Source organism: Euwallacea fornicatus, chromosome 2, assembly GCF_040115645.1.
Source record: "Euwallacea fornicatus isolate EFF26 chromosome 2, ASM4011564v1, whole genome shotgun sequence".
Lineage (NCBI taxonomy): Eukaryota > Metazoa > Arthropoda > Insecta > Coleoptera > Curculionidae > Euwallacea > Euwallacea fornicatus.
The window spans coordinates 7,267,532-7,288,732 of NC_089542.1; the positions used below are offsets into that span (position 1 = coordinate 7,267,532).

At 32.5% G+C, this 21,201-nt stretch overlaps 2 protein-coding genes across 3 annotated transcripts; one reads left to right on the forward strand and one right to left on the reverse strand.

Moving 5' to 3' along the window:
- The first annotated feature begins 210 nt into the window (after window positions 1–210).
- On the forward strand, window positions 211–1,782 carry LOC136348502 (dynein regulatory complex protein 9-like). Of its 2 annotated transcripts, none has more exons than XM_066299396.1 (4): window positions 211–335; window positions 620–1,280; window positions 1,337–1,468; window positions 1,515–1,782. In XM_066299396.1, exons 1-4 carry the CDS (start codon window positions 325–327, stop codon window positions 1,725–1,727), a joined length of 1,017 nt encoding a protein of 338 aa, XP_066155493.1. In that variant the 5' UTR covers window positions 211–324; the 3' UTR covers window positions 1,728–1,782. The 2 variants fall into 2 exon arrangements, with proteins under 2 accessions (XP_066155493.1, XP_066155501.1); XM_066299404.1 differs by having other exon boundaries at window positions 211–315.
- Window positions 1,783–1,793: 11 nt separating this feature from the next.
- Window positions 1,794–19,449, reverse strand: LOC136348367 (cytoplasmic aconitate hydratase-like). The gene is made up of 16 exons (XM_066299147.1): window positions 19,225–19,449; window positions 18,250–18,342; window positions 18,028–18,194; window positions 17,833–17,978; window positions 17,573–17,777; window positions 16,697–16,891; window positions 16,419–16,590; window positions 16,142–16,359; window positions 7,114–7,311; window positions 6,326–6,665; window positions 3,989–4,153; window positions 3,749–3,938; window positions 3,451–3,616; window positions 3,269–3,391; window positions 3,035–3,214; window positions 1,794–2,286 (listed from the first exon to the last, which is right to left on the reverse strand). The coding sequence occupies exons 1-16, from the start codon at window positions 19,229–19,231 to the stop codon at window positions 2,167–2,169; spliced, it is 2,685 nt and encodes an 894-aa protein (XP_066155244.1). The 5' UTR covers window positions 19,232–19,449; the 3' UTR covers window positions 1,794–2,166.
- Window positions 19,450–21,201: the final 1,752 nt, after the last annotated feature.

Consider the following 21,201-nt stretch of genomic DNA (forward strand, 5'->3'; position numbering starts at 1 on the left):
TTATTACAACATAATCCCATTCACATAAAGTGGATAAAGTATTTCTTTCAATTCTTAATTACCTATTCCTCTTATAAACTTGATTAATGACCTTCTTCACAGTAAATACAAAAACGTGCTTTATTAACTATGTTTGATCAATATCACTTCACTCTCTTATCATATAATCCTAATAAATCAATACCCCTGCATTCGCTCATAACATGTCCGTCTAAACCGACCTAGAAACCCTATTTTGTAGTTTAATAAAATAAAAGATTTACTACTTTCTGCAAAAAACTATTCCAGTTTGAATATTTTAGCATTTACGCAGATGTAGGTAGAATGAATACAAAGTAAGTAACAAAATTACAAAATGTAAATAAATTTGGTTTGGGGTTATTATATTAATTGTAGCTGATTTTTGCAGATAAATAATAAAAGTAAACATAAATAGCCACAAAATAAACAAGATAATCGAAAATATAATGAAGGAGTTTTGTGGTCATTTATATTCAAATGCATTCTATATCTATCTGTACCTACAAGTTTCCACTTTGTAATTCTTTTACTTATATTATATTTACTACATCCACTTTTGCGTAAATTTTAAAAATTCGAAACGTAACCCATTTTGCAGTATTCACCTTGCTAAAGCTTTGGTACTAAACGTCCTTAGGGAAGCTCTGGACAAATTGGCGATTTTGAAATACATAAATGGATGGTCTGAGGATGACCAAACAATCGTCGAATATCAAACAATCGAAGAGCAATGTAATACTATCAAGAATGACGATGTGATTCCTCCCATGTCCAAAGATAGTGTTGATTTGTTGGATTTCCGCAGAGATTGTTCCTTTATCGAATCAACAATTCAGAAAACTTATGATGAGATTGCTGGTAAAGGTACTTATGGAATTCTTGCAGCTTTAAGTGACGTTTTTACAAGGCTTCAAAACGAGGAAGCGCAGCTACTTAAAGAGACCCACGACAAGGAGTTAAAATACATAAATTTGCACAACTGCTACTATGAGGAGAGGGATGTGTATAGAAAACAAATTCATGAAGCAATGGTACAAATCGGAAACTTAAAAGACGAAATTGAGGATTTCATGCAAGAGGCTGATATTAAAAGCAATTATTTGGAGAAGTGGATGAAGTCCAAGAGCGAAATGAACTGCTATGAATTGAGAGATAAGGAGAGGATGATCAGTGAGGTTATAATGGACAAAAGACAGGAATTTGTCAAGGAGGATAGAGCTCATTTGGAGGTTGCCAATATTTACAATGAGACTGATTTGGTATTGGATACATTTTCACTGTATTATGAGAAAATTAACTGATAATAAATTAATAGGAGTTACAAAAAGAGATTAAGAAATGGAAGTTCAGATATGAAAGCGATTCTGCAAGTTTAAGCAAGAAAATTATAAATTTAAGGGAGGCAATCGCGGCCCAGAACAAAAAGACGACGGATATGCTCATGAAGGTCAGTTTCAGATGTATAGTTTATTTTTATTTCTGGATTTTTATAGTTCAAAATCAGAAATGATGAGATAGAGGCTTATGAAATCCACAAGGAAGAACAAGAAAAGAAAAGGGTGGAAAACAAGAAAAAGGATAAAGCGGCTACTAAAATTCAAGCCTGGTGGAGGGGGGTTATGGTAAGAAAAGGTTTTGGAAAGTATAAAAAAAAGGAGAAAAAAAAGAATAAAAAGAAGGTAGAAGAAAAGAAACGGAAGGTTTGAATCACTGCGTAACGGAAATATTTTTTAGCAATCCTTCGAATGCAAACTAAATGAAATAAAGCCGAATAATTTTAACAAATGCAATTTTATTGCCTTAGACATATATTATACAGATTCCTAGACACATTTTTACACCAATTTCCCCTGAAAATCCATCGAATATCGATGCAGTAACTCAAAAAAGCCCTAAAACCGTATAAAAAGTTAAGTAATTAGTTGAAATAAGTACCATAATGACAATCTGACTAGAAGCTACTCAAAAAGTCGATTTCTACTTATTATTAGAGTTCTTTTTGTTGTGACGAAAGTGGCCCATATATTTAATAGAAGAATAATTATCCTTTTATTTGCAGCTCAAATAAATCCCGAAGACCCCCAAAAACTGTAAACTATTAGAGGATATGCTATTATAAGTCTTTTTTTAGTAAAATGTCATGATTTAGTCAAGCATTTTACGAATCATGTAATTCAAAATACCACCATGTTTGTAGAACAGTAGATCAACTTCAGTGTCGAATCGCAAGATCACTTCAAACTTTTTACTACTATCAGCAGTTATCTGTAAAAAAAAAATAACAATTAATGAAAAACTAGTTTCGTAAAAAGCCAAAAAACTAATTCAATAATGCAGGAGATGAAAAGGATGTTTCTGCATTTGACTTACTTATTATTAATTTGCATTGCTAAGAAACCACGAATTACACAGAGATTTATAAACACTGTAAATTTTTAACTAAAGTTGTAATTTTCTAGGTTCACTGTTTTCGATTAGTCGATGCTAGCCGTTACATTAAAAAGTAGTCGGAGATATAGATATCACGTTATCTATAGTAGATTATTAAATGTCGAAGAATAAAAAATCGAGTTGCTCCGAGACAAAAAAATAGTGCTCGTTTTGCAATCACTTAAGAAAAAAAGACAAAAAATATAAAAAAAACGTTTACTTTTTTCTTTGAAGCACGATAAACGACTGATAAATAAAATAAGGAAACACTTGTGTTTGTTTAACGCGAAAAGCTTATATTATAAAGACCAAATGGTGACAGTTTCTCGGTCTAGAAATATGTTTTAAATTAAAGATAAGTCACAACATTAAATCGTATCTTGTAGACGCTACCACCCAATGAAATAGATAGGTTATACCTTAAGACATGTTTCAAAGGTATAAATTGATTCCAGATCGCCATAGAGTCAGAAATATACACAGTACGGTGTTCGAACACATATTCCTGAGTACTTTTGACGATCAAGAATTATTTTTCTACTGTTAAAAAATAAACCATTACAACTTTAATTGAATGTCTCACCTGTATATGTTGCCCAGGTTTGAGATCACTAGGCAAATTAATGTTGTAAGTCTCTTTTCCTGTAAGTCCCAAACTAACTGCATTCTGTCCCGGCAAAAATTGCAAAGGAACCAAACCCATTCCCACCAAATTTGATCGATGGATGCGTTCAAATGATTCAGCAATAACAGCTTTAATTCCCTACACGCGACACAAAATTAAAAGATTTTCGAACAATTTTCCGCAATCACTTACTAGAAGGAAAGGGCCTTTAGCGGCCCAATCCCTGCTAGACCCCGATCCATAGTCCTTTCCAGCAAGAATTATCAAAGGAGTTTGTTGATTCATGTACCGCTGGGCGCAGTCAAAGACGTCCATCTTTAATAAAGCAAGGAAAATATATTTACAGTGTTTATTAATGTGGCAAGTTTACATACTTCTTCATTTGTTGGCAGGTAAATGGTTTTTGGTCCAGGTTTGGTCATGAATTTATTCACCAGACGGATATTAGCGAAAGTTCCGCGAGCCATAACGGCATCGTTGCCACGTCTGGAGCCATATGAATTGAACTCTTTGGGAGTAAGTCCATTAGAAGAAAGATATCTAAATTGAAAATAAAGATTAGTAAAACGTACAATAATTTTTGAAACATATATATTATAATTTTGGGTAACATTACCATGTATTGATTCTTAACTCTACAAAAAATCCTTTCTTCATACAGAAATCACTCACCTGGCTGCAGGGCTCGTCCTACCAATGGACCCTGCGGGACTTATATGGTCTGTAGTTACTGAATCGCCCAAATTCAACAGTACCTTGGCACCTGTGATGGATTTATTTGTGGGTAGTTCTTTCGTCATGCCGTTAAAGTATGGTGGTTTTTTTATATAAGTAGACTCGTCCGACCATGGATAAAGGTGACCTTAATTTCTCTGTCAGTCAATTGCATATATTAACAAAAAAATAATTCACCTGCAGGAGCATTTAAAGTTTGCCACTTATCAGATCCAGTCTCGATGCGGGAGTAAACCTCCTTAAACATGGCTGGAATTACATGTTGTTTCTCCACCTCCTGTATCTCGGAGCGGGTAGGCCAGATTTCTTTTAGATAAACGTTACTGCCGTCCGCTCTTTTGCCTACAATATCAGTTATCAGTTGACTAAAGAAAACGATAAGACAATGACGGATATCTAATGTATGAACGATAATCATAGTATAAATTCAAATAAATCGATTCTTCAATAATTAATATATAAATATGGTAGAAGTAACAATTTATTTAGCAAATTCTCCACTAACAGTAACAAGAACCATACATTTAAGAAATCTGGGTGGTATCCATCAAAGAAAGGTCTGATCCGCTTCTTAAAATATTGATGAATTTTTTTAGAGAAAAATCCCAAAAACTATTCTTCAGGGAACTTCAAATAAAACGAAATTCAAAATAATCCTGTTCACGTTTTTCCGGATTCGTTGATCAGGAAGTCTGGATTGAATGAAACTAAAAAATTAAACACCATAATTTTCTGTATTCAAAATTTCCCAAGATTTCCGTATTTCAGGATAGTTCAAGTTAGACACTAAACGATCAACAAAAAAATTAGTTAGAAAAACGGAATTCTGCGTTATGACTATGCAGGTCATAGAGAACATTTTCAACACTGCCCAACTGGTGAGAATTATAAAATCGCACGTGGTGCCAAGTCAAGAAGAACTTGTTGTAGGGAGGAAATACTCTACAGGAATTAGTAGTTTCCGGCATCAACACTCAGTTCTGCACTATGGAATATTTTCTAAGATCAAATACTTGCTCCAGACTAGCACGGAAATCATGCTTGCTATCAAGAAAAAATACCTACTCTGCGGCTGATGGTAAATAACAGCATTATTAAGACTCATGGATCGTCTGTCAAGTACCTTGAAATCTTTAAAGACAAAGATGCAAAAATCATAGATCATGTTAAAAGAATCAGTTCAAAAACTAAGAAGATGGCAAATGTGCTAACACAAATCATGGCGACCACCTAGAGAATTAGTCCAATAAAAAGACTCAGGTCAGCTGAATCCTAACAACGGTGTTATACGCAAACCCAATGTGCGAAAACACACTAGTACACAATAAGTACAGACATACGCTCAATACCAGTAATAGGAGATTCGCTTTGATAATCAGTGCAGCACATTGGACATCTGGAGATAGTCGTAAAACTCCACCTGTTGGATCTCCCTGTGCAGGAGGGCAATCAGCTCTATGAGAAATGAACAGAATATACATCCGAAGCAACCCCAGGAAAATTTTTCAAGAAAATGATGATGAAGCAATTATGATGCATCGTCATAAAGATGTTTGTTGAAGATATAGAAAAAGGAACAAAATAAAAATTGGCGATCTAGATCATTTATCGGTTGAAGTTTAAGAATACCAGAATATCCGACCATCAAAAGCCCAGGCTGGGTATCTTTAGATTTACCTGATGAGAAAAAAAAATCAGAAATTCACCAAATGTCAACATGGCGGTTAAATAAAACTGTATTATTCTTCTTGTTTAGTAGCGTTGTCCACTAGTCGTACTAAGGCAATGCGAAGATAATACATATGAGATTTAGTTTAAAAACAATAATACCTGGTGATTTCTTCTACATTTCGTTAGCACAAGTTTTCTTTTTTTTTGTACGCACTGACAACCTCAAGAGAGAATCAAGCACGCGCTTAAAAGGCGGATTAAAATATGATTTTAAAGATCCAGGTTAAAACAAATTCTATAATCAACTGAAGACTGTTTTTTTTCGGAATTTCTATAGAGCAAAGATCTTCGCTTAAAATTTTAAAGCGAAATCTCTGTGACACGAAAATATCCTGCATTTTTAAAAATTTTCTAATGAACCATCCGCCCATCCTCCTAAATAATTTAAGAAAAAATATTCTTTTCTCTATTTTTAAGAACTTTTGTGACATTTGAGACAAATAACTGAATAAAAAATTTGTATATTGCTGTTTTTTACATGTAATTTCATAATTACGGCCAAGCCATCCAGCACTTTGTTGTGAATGTGAAGTTTGCAGACCAATAACAATGAAATAAGAGACTGGTTCTGCTAAATTTCTAATGATTTTTTCGTTTTTTTGAACACGCAAAATTAAATAAAATTCATTTAAAATAAGTGTACAGTAAGGACTGAAAGTAAGTTATTTGACGAAAGGAACCGAAGGCGGAGTGTCAATTCAAAAAAAAGTACGTATTTAAACTTCGTCAATTCAGCTAAATTAATTATGACTATTCATACTTTATACAGTTTTTTATACTGACCTAAAGGTTCAGTCTCAAAATCAATATCCACCCTCCCGGCAATAGCGTAAGCGATCACCAAGAGTGGACTGGCCAAATAATTCGCCCTGGTATTGGGGTGGATCCTGCCCTCGAAATTCCTGTTCCCTGACAACACCCCACAACAAACCAAGTCATTCTGCTCTATCGCGTTCACGATATTCTCGTCCAATCCACCACTGTTTCCTATACAGGTCATGCAGCCGTAGCCCACAATGTTGAACCCTAATTGCTCTAGGGGTGGAATAACTCCTGATTCTTGGAGATAATAGGTCACAACCCCGGAACCGGGAGAGAGGCTCGTTTTCACGTAAGGAGGCACCTCAATTGAGAGAAAATTAGTTATTTTATAATATGAAAAACTAAAGAAAGATTAAAAGGAAAAAATGATATATTAACGATTATAAAAATGTGAAACGAAGAGATTTATGATCTTTAAAAAACAAGACAAAAATATAGATAGAGCATAAGTTTTATGGTTCATGAAAAAATTTTTAAAATATTGGGAAAAGTATCTAAGTTTGGAGGCCTCTAACTCCGTCATTAAATATACCAATGTCAATAAGGTATCAAAACGAAGGCCCTTTATTGTGCTTTAAGTACCTACTGTATATCAATAAGGAAAACGTCTCATCGGAAATAATTGCAGTGGTGCAAAGGTAAAAGATGGTCTTTTATAGCTCTGCAGTAGAACTTTTTAATTGAATCGAAGAGCCTTATAGTTAACGTTACACATTTTAGGGGTTTTAGAGGTAATTCCTTATATTTACCGTTAAGCCAGCTTCGACGGCGTTTTTGGCCAACAAGCCAGCTCCCAACATGACACTGGGATTGCTAGTGTTCGTACAAGAAGTTATTGCTGCTATGATAACACTGCCGTGTCCAATGGTGTATTGTTTCCCGTCGTACATGAATTTAGCCCTTGTGTCCAGTTGTTCCTTAGGAATGCCGAAACCCTTGAAGCCAACCTGTAACGCCGATACGTTATATGTTTCTTTTCATTCATGTCTTGATATTTCCTATTAATAAACGAGTATAATTTAAAATTTAATAGAAACTACACATCGAACTATTACTTTTACCTTTTAGAAAAGAAAATTCAACGGAACCCATTACCAAAGCTTCTTTACATTTGGTTATGTTCCTAGTCTAATGGGCCGATTTAGTCAATAGCCATTAACTGAAGGATTACAGTAATCCTACGTAATTGGGCAGTTAAAGGGCTTAAAAATGGCATTTTAAGTACTTCTTCCACAATAGTCAAATTTTAAGATTTATTGCCGCATTTAAAAGAATATTTTTGTAATGATTTGTAAACAAAACAACACTCTAATGGGCATTCCTTCACTGAAATCACATGATAATTCCAAGTCCTAATTCTTTATCGTGATATGGAAATTTCATATACAAAAATATGTTTTTATTTTTATCGGACTGTAAGAGTTATTTGTATGAGAGTTGAAAGAGTATTGTAAAAGAGCAATAATAATTACATATTTGTTTCACAAGACAAAAAGGTAGTAAATTTATTGCCGCAACGGCATCCATGGCTGAGCCGAAGACGAGACTATAGAGTAAGATAAGGCAGCAATTTTCACCGAGTAAAAACACAATTTTTTTTCTGATTGGTACTGATTAAAATCATCTTTCCATTTGATGTGATTTTTTAACTTTTACCGTCTAGACAGTAAAAGGACTACTGTCACTGTAAATAGTCTAGACATTAAAAGTGACACTTTAGAGTCTGTTTTGTCTTAACATTCGCTTCCTCTGTCAATTAAATAAAATATGTGTTTGCCACAGCTTAAATAAAAATGATTGTACCATGTAATATCCAGAAATAACTATAAAAAGAATGTGATTGTTTAATGCAAAAAATATTTTGTAACGCTGTTCACATAGTTAAAAATAAACTTTTAAAGTCTTTGGGGGAAAATTCTAATTTTCTTAAAGTTATTTCAGTTTCTGACTACCGCATTTGAAGGCCATTACACCTAGAAAAATAGTTTCAAAACACTCATTTAGAGGCATTGCCAAAGGCAAATTTTGTTAATTTTTGATTAAGTGCTCATTTGACTAAATAGTCTCGGATTAACTGGAAAACATTTCTTTCATTTTTAGGTTTTTCTTTGTAGATTCGCTACGGATTAGAAAATATAAGTTTCTACCTCCCGAGAGACTTTTGAGGTATTTTACTTAAAAATGTAATCGATTTATTTTGATTAGACTGAAAGGTTTTGAACTAATTCGGTTTGAAAATTCTAACCAATTATGTATTTTCCTTCAAATCTCGAAAACAAAGAACGATTTGGCAAAGCCGCGGTTTCAGATATAGTAGTAGCGAACGTACTTAAAAAAAAACACTCTATAGGCCTTTTTTGATTAGATTGAGACTTTTTTTATATTTTTTAAGTTTTTCTTTAATTTTTAAGTTATCATAAATTTCCATGACGTTAGTCGAATTTTCAAACTGAGTGTTCTAAATTTCCTAGAAATTTATGGAATTTTTCATTCATGAAGTTAAAATTTCGTCAAAAAAGAAATTGCTTTTTCCTTAGTATTAGGGTCAGGGTCGTTCATGGTGAATGTCCTATTAAAAGTTCACGGGGTTTTAATATAGCTAGAGATTTGAAATTTTAGATGCTGATGCAATGAAGTTTGGTCTGTCGAATTAAAATATTGGTGTCATTGCCACGTTGCCTGAGCTATGTGTAACTGACAACAACTATGTTATTTCAAATACCATATGTTCTATTTTATTATATGTATTTTCGAATAGTCCGGAATATTTAAACCTCAGCTCATGTATCAAATGTTATAGCTATGATGATACGTTTTCGATTTTTTTCGCTGATTTGGCAACAAACAACCTCAAATTGAGAAGCGCATATCTTTTCTACTATCACAGCTAGAGAGCAGACATTTTAGCTACAGACTCTTATTAGTTATCTGTACCATATAATATTATACATTTTTTAGATTTACATACAAAGCGTAAGAAAATTAGTGCGATATCAGAAATATATAAATATGAGTGTTAAAACATAATGTTAAATAGAACATCCTATATTTTTAAATGACATCTGAAAGATTAATAAATTCTCTATCCAAAATTATTAGAAATTTATATTATTATTTTCAGTCATTTTTGAGATATTTGCAAAAATTAGAAACTTTGAGAGTAAAAGGTACCACTTATGAGTTAAATTGATTAGGAGGAGGCTATAGGTTACTATGAAAGTATCATAAATAAACAATTGTTTTTTTTTTGCAATATTCTCATCATTGTTAATTAAAGCATTGGCTTCTATCTAAATAACCAATCAATCATTAGGTTAGAAACTTCTTCAGTTTAGAAATGGTTTTTGAATATTCAAATAATGATATATTAAATTTATTTTACATTCATGGTGAATACGAGAAATTGACGTCAAGAACATGTAAACAGTTGAATGAAAAATATCCCTAGTTGCCTCCAATGTCTAAAACAAATTCAGAAGATTTGAAAATAATTTTCACAAATATGATTGCATTCATTCCTAAAGAAGACTGTCAAACCTAGTTACAAGGTTTGCAGAGAATAAGATAAACGTGCGCGCGGATTTCCACGTCTTTTCACATGCGTCAATATCATCTACAGAAAGGGATTTGAGAATTACCTACTCATCAATACAATGCATTTTAAGAAAAAAACATTTTAACATTTATAAATACTTCACAGTACAGCGACTTCTACCTGATGATGCATAACTACGTACTAATTTTTTTGAAATGATTTTGATAAAAATTCAGGAAGATCTAAACTTTTAGAAAGACATTACTTGAATGGGGGAAGCCAAATTTTCCCGGAAAGGGATGTTTAACAAGCACAGTAATTTAGTAGTCCTAAAATCCAAAAATCTTGCGAGACCGGGGGTTTTAATCTAAATTTTGTTTTAACGTTTTTGTTTAATTATGGATAGTAAACTAAAATATTTAATTTACCCGGAAAAATTAAGCAGTGGAAAATATTTAGACATTTTGAGGACAACAGTTACCAACTTTATAGAGAAATTATTAAATTTATATAGACATTTTTTTGTATCAATTATATGATGCTCGTACTGCCTGCACCAATCAAGTGAGTGCCCTACTTCTTTTGATGTTTAAAGATCGATGGATACGGTGTCTGGGTCCTTGGAATTGGCCACCCCGGTCACCAAATTTTACAACGGTTGATGTGTATTTATGGGGTGTCATTAAAAATAGAGCATACCGGAACGAGGTACAAAATATTGAACAGTTAGAGGAATAGGTGAGAGAAGCATTTGATATGCTTGGCCGAAATGAGCTCTAGAGAGCTACAAATTTCCATTTTATGAATTCAATCCAACAATGTCTCAAAACAAACAGTGGCCATTTTCAACAAAATCTCGAATTTTATTTGTATTACATAGATCTAGTTTATTATTAAGGATATTAAAATTTCGTTTACTTTACGTTGTTAACGCATAACCTCCTCTTAATCAAATCAATTAATAAGTGGCACTCTCTTTTACTCTCAAAGATTTTAATTTTTGCAAATGTCTCAAAAACAACTGAAAATAATTGTACCAATGTATAATGGTTTTTGATAGAAAAATTAATTGGTATTTCACACGCCATCCAAAAATATATGGTATTTTGTTTAAGATTATGATTTAACACTCATATTTATATCCTTCTGATATCGGACTAATTTTCCCACGCCTTGTATGTAAATCCTAAAGATTTATAATACTACAAGACACAGGTAATTAATAAGAGTTTGTAGCTCAAATATCAGCTCTCTAGCTGTGAAAATTGAAAAAATATGCGCTTTTGAATTTAGAGCTGTTTGTTGCCAAATCAGCAAAAGAACATTTTGTATTTCGGAGATGGTTCATCATACCTATGGCATATGATACATAAATTGAGGTTTAAATCTTCCGGGCAATTCGAAAATGTAATAAAATAGAGGGTATGCTATTTAAAATAACAAAATCATTGTCAGTTACTCATAGATTTGGCAACATCGTAATGATAGCAATATATTGATTCAACAGATCAAACTCCATCACATCGTCATCTATAATTTCAGATCTTTAGCTACATTAGAATCACGTAAATTTTTAATAGGACACTGACCGTGAATATCTCTATATATTCCTATCTTCATCTTCTATTACTAAAGCTTCTCTTTTTAATTAATTCAAATTTGAGTTTTTATAACGTTTTTTTAAAGTCTCCAAAACTATCACTGGGGTTCGTGATTGTTAAAAATTCAAGAGCTTTTTGAAGTATTTTCTTGAATACTTCTTAAAGATTCTTAGAAAACTCAAGCTCAGTTCTTCTTTAGATTTTAGAAATGTTTCAATGTTTTTTTGAATCTATGGAATTATTTAAATAAAATCGGGTGTTCTCTTTTCTATGTCACGAAGTATGTACACACCTTTTTCAATTTTTGATAAATGGATTTTTAAATTATTTGAACTGTGACGTGCTGTTTTTCACTTAAATATAGTTGTTTGGAAACTTTATTGACTCTGGGTATCTCATTTAAACGTTAGAAATCTTGGAAATGTAGTTTTATATACCTACATTAATAACTCCTTATCTTCGAAACTAAAAGAGACATTCCAACCCTGTTTGTGCAGGCTTATATCGCTAACCGATATAATTATTTTGAGCTATTTTCTAATATTTCAAGGAAATGTATTTTCAAATACGTTCTACTTCGCTAAAATAAATATGAAAAGTGACCCTCTATCTTAAAAACTACATAAAACGGAATATTATAATCCGATTTTTGTATACTTATAGAACTCACCAAAAATTCATTTGAGCTGTGTCGGGGAACCTCGGCGCCTAAAAGACACATTTTAATCCAATTTACATGTGTAAGCTTATAGAGCTCATGGAAACGACTTAGTTTGCGCTATTTTTTCGTACTTAAAATAAAAAAAAAAAACGCTAAAAAGTAGACACTTTTTAGGTACAATTTTTAGATTTTTCAAAGACCCTTTCACAATCTAATCAACTGATATATTTAGATAGTGTCTTGACACTAGATATCTAAATTGAGATTTTGGAGTCACACATTTGAGTAAATAGATTAGTTCCGGTTATTTTAGAATTGCGTATGAAGTCAGTATCTCAAAAACTAAAAAAAAATTATGTGATTCAGCGGGCTTACAGTGCTTACTAAAACTTCCAACAAACGTGCGAGATAGGTCCTCGGCGTTTAAAAAAAAAGGCACAACTAATTATACCATTTCAGAAAATGGTTCTACTCTCCCCTTAAAACCATTGCTTCTATTCTCTCATTCAAATACATTACTAATACATAAACACAAACCCAAAATTCCATTTATGAATATCTAACCTTGCCAAAAAAACATAAATAGAGGCAATAAAAAATACAATCCTAGCCATTCTTCAATTCGACCGAGGGGCATTTACGAAAATCCAAGAACCCTGATAAAAATTTTATTGTCGTCAGGTACTTCATGCAAATCGATATTGGCAGTTTACACGTAGGTACCTTTCTCGACCTTTTATTGGCGACTCAAACTCGAACTCTCCCCACCATCCACCGAAGGGTTGAGCAAATAAATTCGAGATATTCGCACAACCAGTCTAATTCTAGCTCGGGTTCTTGAACGACTAGTTTCGAAAAAGTTTTGCTTATTAGATGTACTTGAAGGTAAGCATGTTTGTTTATTGAATTTTAATATTGTTATGGCTCCTTCCTCTAAAGCATCAGACTAGCTTCATGGTTCTTTTCATACTCATAAAGCTTAGATTAGTGCTCTATTGGTGAGAAACATTTCTGCATTTTGAATTTTCATTATAGAGTAGCCAAAGTTCGACCATAATTGAAGATCGTTAATACGGGGGTACGCTTGGAAACAGTGCATTTGAAATTCTGTCACCGGGTAATACCCCCGTTGTAACGGCCTTTTTCTGCGAGCAGGATAATTTTACAATTTCTGTGACGCTATAAGGAACTACAATTTGCTGACTCTACCTTGCCGTCACAAATTTTAGTGCCTTGTAACGACATAAAAATAACCTTCAGATTTCAACAACCATCAGTTTACAACCCTCATAAACTGCTTTTTCCCTCCGGCACCAGTCTGAGTCTTTACAGTTATTGAAACCTTGTAAAGCTTAGGTCGGTGCACGAAGGGCGAAACGAATCGACACCCTCTCAAGCCTCTAAAACAATTAAAACGTTAGCAATTAAGGAACTATTGAAGTGATATATCAATCGAACTATATCACAGCTCTAGTTGCTTGGTATTGTTTACGATATACTTCATCCTGAAAGAAGCCTGCAGACGCATCAAGGAATATGAGAAAAGGGCATTATAATCATTCTTTGGTTCTCTGGCTTATGATCACCTTAGTAATTCATAAAGCTAGATTTTCAAAGAATAAATGTAATTGCCACATCTTCAGATAGACTTTGATTTTGATATATTGTTCCTCGCCAGTTATAACCGGTCCGGTGCTGTTGGTAAAAAATTCACCACCGGGCGTGATTATGGCTACACGATGAACAAAATTTTTGCCAGTGCTGTTTTTTCTTAGAAATGTTCATGTAGTATTATTTTTTTTAGAAAAGATAGAATGTACAAAAACAGAACAACTATTGTATGTGCAGGACATATGTATTATTTTATATAGAATTTAAGCGTGTTTTTTATACATCGGGCGCCATTACAGAGACTGAAGTTTGTTTCAGATTTAATTCATAAAGCCACAACAATCGCCGGTGCCTGGTAAAACTTTGATATATCAGACAGCAAGAACTCAAACTACAAGTGTAAAATATGTTGTGGTCTCTGCCTTGACTTAGTCCAACATAGCTGTCGTTTATTCATCACGCCAACTTATATCTGCTTGACTGAAAATATGTACTTGAGCTGTTTGTAATTGCCCCTTAAACCTTATGTCTGTCAACATTATCTGGCTTTTTGATTAAGAATTACCGACACTGGTGTCTGTTAACCACTTTATTAGTATATAGAATCAGAAGCTGAGTATATTAAGCCTATATCTGTGATTTAATGATTGTTGAAATCAATTCGGAAACAGTTCTGTATTTTAGAGTTCAATGAAACATAATTTTGAGAGTTCATAAATATTGAATCTGACTAACAAATACAGAAGCTTCAAATGTAAATAATGAACCAGGTAAGAAAGATGTAAACAGAAATATAGTTCCTATAACTGCAAATGAGTCATCAAAACAGAATAACTTTTTCTAGAAGTCTGAATTTATTTAAGAAATTTAGGTTTACGTAAAAACAGTAACTACGTGGAAATTGTGATTTTTAAGTAAGATTTCTTAGAAAGCACCATTTTTACAAAAATACTATTTTTACAGTCATTTACTTACAATCTTATTTAGAACACTGTCAATTGGATCAAATCATATTCAACACTACTTGCCCCACTTTCCCCTTCCATTTTCAAATAAAAACTTACAGTGGTTGCAGTGGGGACGTATGTTACATTTGCTATTTGTGTTTTTGTGAGTTTATATAGGCAAAACTATAAATTTTTATTAATTCTTAAAATTTGACCCATCACTAATTACGTATATATAGAAATTAATGGAAATTTGTCTATTACAGAATTTAATTACATACCTTAAATTCAATCATTTTTACATCCATGAGCAATTCGTATTATTTTCTAAATATAAAGAGTGGGTATGTCTTCTTCAATAGTCTGAAGCAACGACGACTAACTGTCTAGATTTGTAGCACTCTTATATTCTGTAATTCATTTAGAGGTTTGATATGGTTGTTTTCACTTTTCGATTTTTTTAATTTACTACTCTATTTTTTGAAAAATTAGTTTATTATTGAAATAATTAAATTTTAAATATTTGGAAATTCTAAACACAAAAAAATTGATACTTATTAAGTTCAAACTTGTTTTGGCATTTACATTCTTAAATTCTGGAAAATATGGTGAATCAAATGCGGCCAAGATCATTATAATTGTTATTTTTTAATAATCTAGTGAAAGTAACATTACACTAAATATAGACGCTTATTTTAACCGAAATAAACCCTTTATATTTATTTATTTGGAGAATGTTTAAGTTCATAAATGTGTATTGCAGTTGAAACAAAAAAGTAGAAACATCGTGAAAACATGAGATGAATAAATAATACGATTTTAGATAAGTTCCTCTATTGTTTTGAGATAACGAATCAAGAAAATATGACAATCTCAAGTAAAGCTTATCAATTTCGATATTTTATATATTTTTCCGTTCTTTTCCAATAATTTTTTACTGCTCCTATGGACCTCAAGAACAACTCCAATAAAACTGTCACATTTCTAAACTCTGTCAGTTTTTAGTTCACAAGAGCAGCCCAAAATGTGACAAGTAAATCTCTGAAATTATATAATTTTTTCCATTGTTTTCCTTAGATTTTTAACGTTACGTGAACTCTAAATATAACTAGAACGTTCTCAAATTGCATGTCGCGCTGCCAAAATCTAGCATTTATTAACTAAATTATCGCCCCTCTTAAAATAACAAGATCAAATTTACTTTAAAGAACCCTTGCACACGCGACCTAAATGATATTATGACAGTTATGTGGTCGTTCATACACATGCGCGTATACATAATTAGAATACAACCCTTACTTCAGTTAATACATTTATAAGCTCTCCTGGAACTTCTTTATTAAAAAAAAAATAGTAATATTAGTGTATGGCCTTTCTATATGTATAGGAAAATATTAATGAAAAATGTAAACAGAAACCTACCTTATTGATCAAACAGGCCAGAAAATCACTCTTCATATCTGAAACCGACACCCTATCATTAGGCCTTTTGGGACCACTGACAGAAGATACCACAGTCCCCAAATCCAAACCAACAGTTTGACTGAACACCAGGCCATCATCCCCTTCAGAATAATTCCTCAACTGTTTAGTGGCTTTTAAGTAGGCCTCTATAAGTAGCACTTGTTCCTCTGGCCGATCTTTGATTAAACAAATATGTTTTGATTCATAATTATCTCTTTAGATCCATTATACTAACTTGTTTGTCGCAAATAAGCCAGAGACATTTCGTCAACTGGAAAAAAACCGACAGTGGCTCCATATTCGGGACACATATTTGAAATTGTAGCTCTATCTGCTATAGACAGAGCTGCAACACCTGGTCCGTAAAATTCAACAAATTTTCCCACAACTCCCAATTGCCTTAAGTGCTGGAACATAAAAAAATTCTTAAGATCGAATTTTTTTAGAGAAAATTAAAGTTGTAACATAATTTTTACTTCCTTTGTTTACTTCAACGAAGTGACCATAACTTACTTTGGTTATAGTAAGTACTAAGTCTGTTGATGTAACATATTGTCCTAAAGTCCCATGTAGTCTATATCCAACTACCTGGGGTAGCAGCATTGCAATTGACTGTCCCAACATGACAGCCTCTGCCTCAATCCCTCCCACTCCCCAACCCAAAACCCCCAAACCGTTGATCATTGTCGTGTGAGAATCCGTGCCCACCTGCAAAGGCAATTTTCATTCTTGATAAAACGGCAATATTAAGTAACATTTTCCACACACATAGCATGTGTAAATACCAACCAAACTTAAATGTTGTTTATTTTAAGATTGCTTCAATAGAGTTTTTAAATAGATTAAAAATTATATTTTGCAATTATGTAGATAAATAAATTAAAATGTCCATATAAAACAGATCGGACCACAATCATAACAACAGCAATTTCGTTTCAAGAATGATTGTGATGAAGTTAATTTCCTAATTTTGTGGTAACCAAAATAGAATCCAATCTGTCAATAACTCGTGCATATTGAGAACATTGTGGATGGTTGTCACACATCAATAAGCTATCAGGATTACCAGATATGTCAATAGGCTTTGCCTCATCGGGTTCTGCCACAACAACACAGAATTAATCAGTGGCAATGTTTAGAATAAGTGAGTCTGCCCTTGAGTTGATAAAATGCACTTTAGCAATTGGAATTGGTTATAAGAATGTTATTTCATTCTTCTAACAAAAACATTTTTTTTTGGAAACTAATTTTATCTTAGTCATATGATGCGCGACATTAAGACATAACTGATAACCCAGCTATCACCACAATAAAAGCCCATTTATAAATATTTTCCGTCCTTTCAAGTATATCGCGTAGTAAGTAATAATGGCAGTACATGGCACCTACCAAAGTATCAGGATACAATACCGGTGTATCCTTCCCAGTGAATACCACTCGGGCCAAATACTCCAAATTCACTTGATGTACTATCCCACTCCCAGGGGGTACAATCAGCATATTATCAAATGCCTTGGCACCCCATTTCAAGAACATAAACCTCTCTTTATTTCTATCAAACTCCAAGTCTTGGTTCTTTTGCAAAGCATCCTCACTAAATCCCAACAGTTTAATTTACCACATCTCAGCTTACTTATTGACATACTTACGATCGAACAAAATCTACTTGAATTGAATGGTCAATAACCAAATCTGCTGGGCAGACAGGGTTGATTTTCTCAGGGTCCCCTCCAAGGTCTTTAATAGCATCTCTCATTACTGCAAAATCAACCACTGCGGGCACCCCAGTAAAATCCTATTAAAAAGTGTGTTTAATTTATTTTAATAAGAATCATAAATTGTACCTGTAAGATAACTCTGGCAGGCTTGAAGGGCACTTCAATGCCCTCCTCTGAAGCCTGATTAATCTCCCAGTTGTAAATATTCTTAACATCTTGCTCAGTTATTGAGAAGTTGTCACAATTCCTAACTGCAGATTCAAGCAGGATTCTGATAGAATAAGGAAGATGATCTAGGAAGTTGCAAGTTTGTTTAAGAGCTATTGGGAGTGTTATGTTTATGCTTACTATATTTCTCTCCTAAAGCTGATATGTCATAGTAGTTGTACTCTTTGCCACCTATACTTAAGGTTTTTAAGTACTTGTTACATGGATTGTCCCCTATAATAACACAAAAGTTTAACATAGAGCATGTAGATTAAAATAAATGTTTATTGAAAGAAATACAAAATACATATCCAAAAAATATATATTAATCTATTAATCATTTATGCACTTCAGATGAGAATTTTTGTGAAAGCCACCATTTAGGGAGGTCATAATTTAATAAACCTAAAATAAAATTTAATAAAGTATAAAGAAATAGCTATTTGATTAAGTCTGAATTGAAGGAGGCCTACTTGAGGCTCTTATAGTTCTATTGTGCTTAGGTATTTTTTTAATAATATTTGATTTACTTTTACTATTTTCATAAAGGTGACATAATACAACATAAGAAGCTGCACCATGTGAGGCTTTATTACAGACCACTTATATAAATGTATAAACTGCCCTCTGTATATTTGTACTGGTTTAGTTTTTTTTTATTTATATTAAGATGGATTTATAAACTTAGTTGGCAGAGCCAGAAAGAATGATTGAAAAACTTTATGAACTGAAACTTCTTCAATCATTGTTAGTTCTCTTTGGTTAACTATACAGAATTGAGTTGTTGTATCTGTAGATTACAAACAGGTGTAGCAAAAATCAGAACTTATATTTTGTAAAAATTACTAATAGCAGAACTCAGAAAGTTATATTCGCCAAAGTCAAGAGACTATAGACTCAAGTATACTGGAATATAGACAAAAGAATCATTGGTAACTGCTTATACTATTCATCAAAACTGTTTTTGCACTGTTTATTTGCAAAAGTTAACATGCCCAGTCATGTTTCAAATCATAAATCCAGGCTCAACACGTGTATTATTCATAAAATAATCTAATTATCATGATAATTAAACCTTTTGTAAATTAATAACCAATAGCATACCCAAGTACTTACCAGCCATGGTGCTCCAAATTGAAGTCACGTAGCTCCAGAATTTTTTTCTTGTGACTTGATCAAGGCCCCCGACCGCCGTACAACACTCTCGACGTGACCCACGGTCGGTTACTGAACGATCTCACTGCAAATAATCTTTATTAATTAGGTTTTTAGACAAATGTTTATGATAAAGTTAATCAGGTTCCTTTCTCCCGAAATACAATTAAGGAAATGTAAATAACTTGACCTCAGGTGTCAGTGTCTGTGTCAATTTTAAATTGTTCTTGATTGTAAAAAGGTCGATTTAGTTGATCCTTGTTTTTGCTACTGAGGTAGACAAGAACAGAGGCATGATCGGATTCAGGAAATATACGTGAATATATAAATCGTAATCATGGATTTAACTGGCAACCATATATACTCGCCATTCAGCAAATTCAACTTGTTTGTGAGTTTATATTCAATTAATTGATAATGATATTAACGTAAATCTTCAACTACATTGAATTTATGTCAAGAAACTTATTGTGGAATATTTTCGCATTTTTACGTGCCATAAGATTCAATAATATTCAGAATTATGTATCTGCTATAGGTCCACGAATTTTGGAGAAGTGACCTGTCCATCAATTAATCTATTTTGTATACGTATAGTTTATGTTTAATATTTTGTTTTTATTCTAAACAATGGTTTTTAATCAGGCAAAACTATTATACAAAAAATCGTAAATATTTCTATTATCGCTGTCACAAAAGGTCACTAAATTAAAAAAAAATTAAATCGTGATTTAGTACACACCTATACGTAGTCGACATAAATTCCAATCACCCTCATTAATAGATAATAATTAATATCTATTAATGATAATTTTTAGATACAATTTAAATTTTTGAACGTATTGTAAAATAGATCTACCTTGAGCAATTTTAATTTACTAAAACATAAGTCTAGAAGCAGATACTTTCAATCAGTATCGACGTAGAATGGCAGATACATATTTCTGATTTTGTAGGTCTACATATTTTGAAAAATGTATTTTATTCGTTTGTATAACTTCTGAATTATAAAATTATTATTTTAAAAAATGGGAGGAATTTTGTCAATTTGTCAATTTGCGTACATTAAAAATTAGCATTATTAGAAAATAATTTAAGAAGTTACACTGAATTTATATTCACCATATTGTCAAAATTATGTTAATAAAATTATTTTTACAAATTGAATTAAATGTACATGAGCATTATGTTATATTAACAAATATTCATTAATATATTGAACATTATATTGATGATATGAAATCGGTACTATGAACATATAAATATAGTTTTACATAACAGATCACACGCTTACTACACCTACTTATTAACCCTACGTAAAAAAAATAATGGTCTTTTATTTAATAAAAATTCTATTATGCAATTCGCCCTAAACATTTGTATTATCGCAGGACCCACGATTGTTTACCTAAGCAAGTGCCAATTTCAATTATTGCACACTAACACACTTGCCCAATTTGGATTAGTACTACTACTTAAATATAATGTGGCAAACACAAAATCCTTTCCACTTCGACCTATTAACACTTTTATTGGGCAACGATGGGCGTGTTTGCTGCTATGCAAGTACGAACTACAAGTTAGGCCAAAAAGGCTGAGAAATTAATAGCCATCGATAAATTCCCATTTAATGGCTCTGTATGAAGAAGTGTCGGTGGTGGGCAAAACCTGCTTACATCGTATACAAACGTACCATATATCTTCGACTTTTACCATTGATGCAATGAGATGAAAAAAGCGAAATTTGCCGGCTTAAGGCTTATACATTTTACTTGTGTGTGTATGAGAAGCCTTTCATTTTCATAACATTGTTGCCAATTGTTATGTTAATTTAAACTTCTAGCAAAATTTTTGGAAAATATTAATAAAATTAGACCACCTAAATTGCCAAGCAGCATTATTACTGAAATAATTCCAAAAACTGCTTGTTTTTAAAAT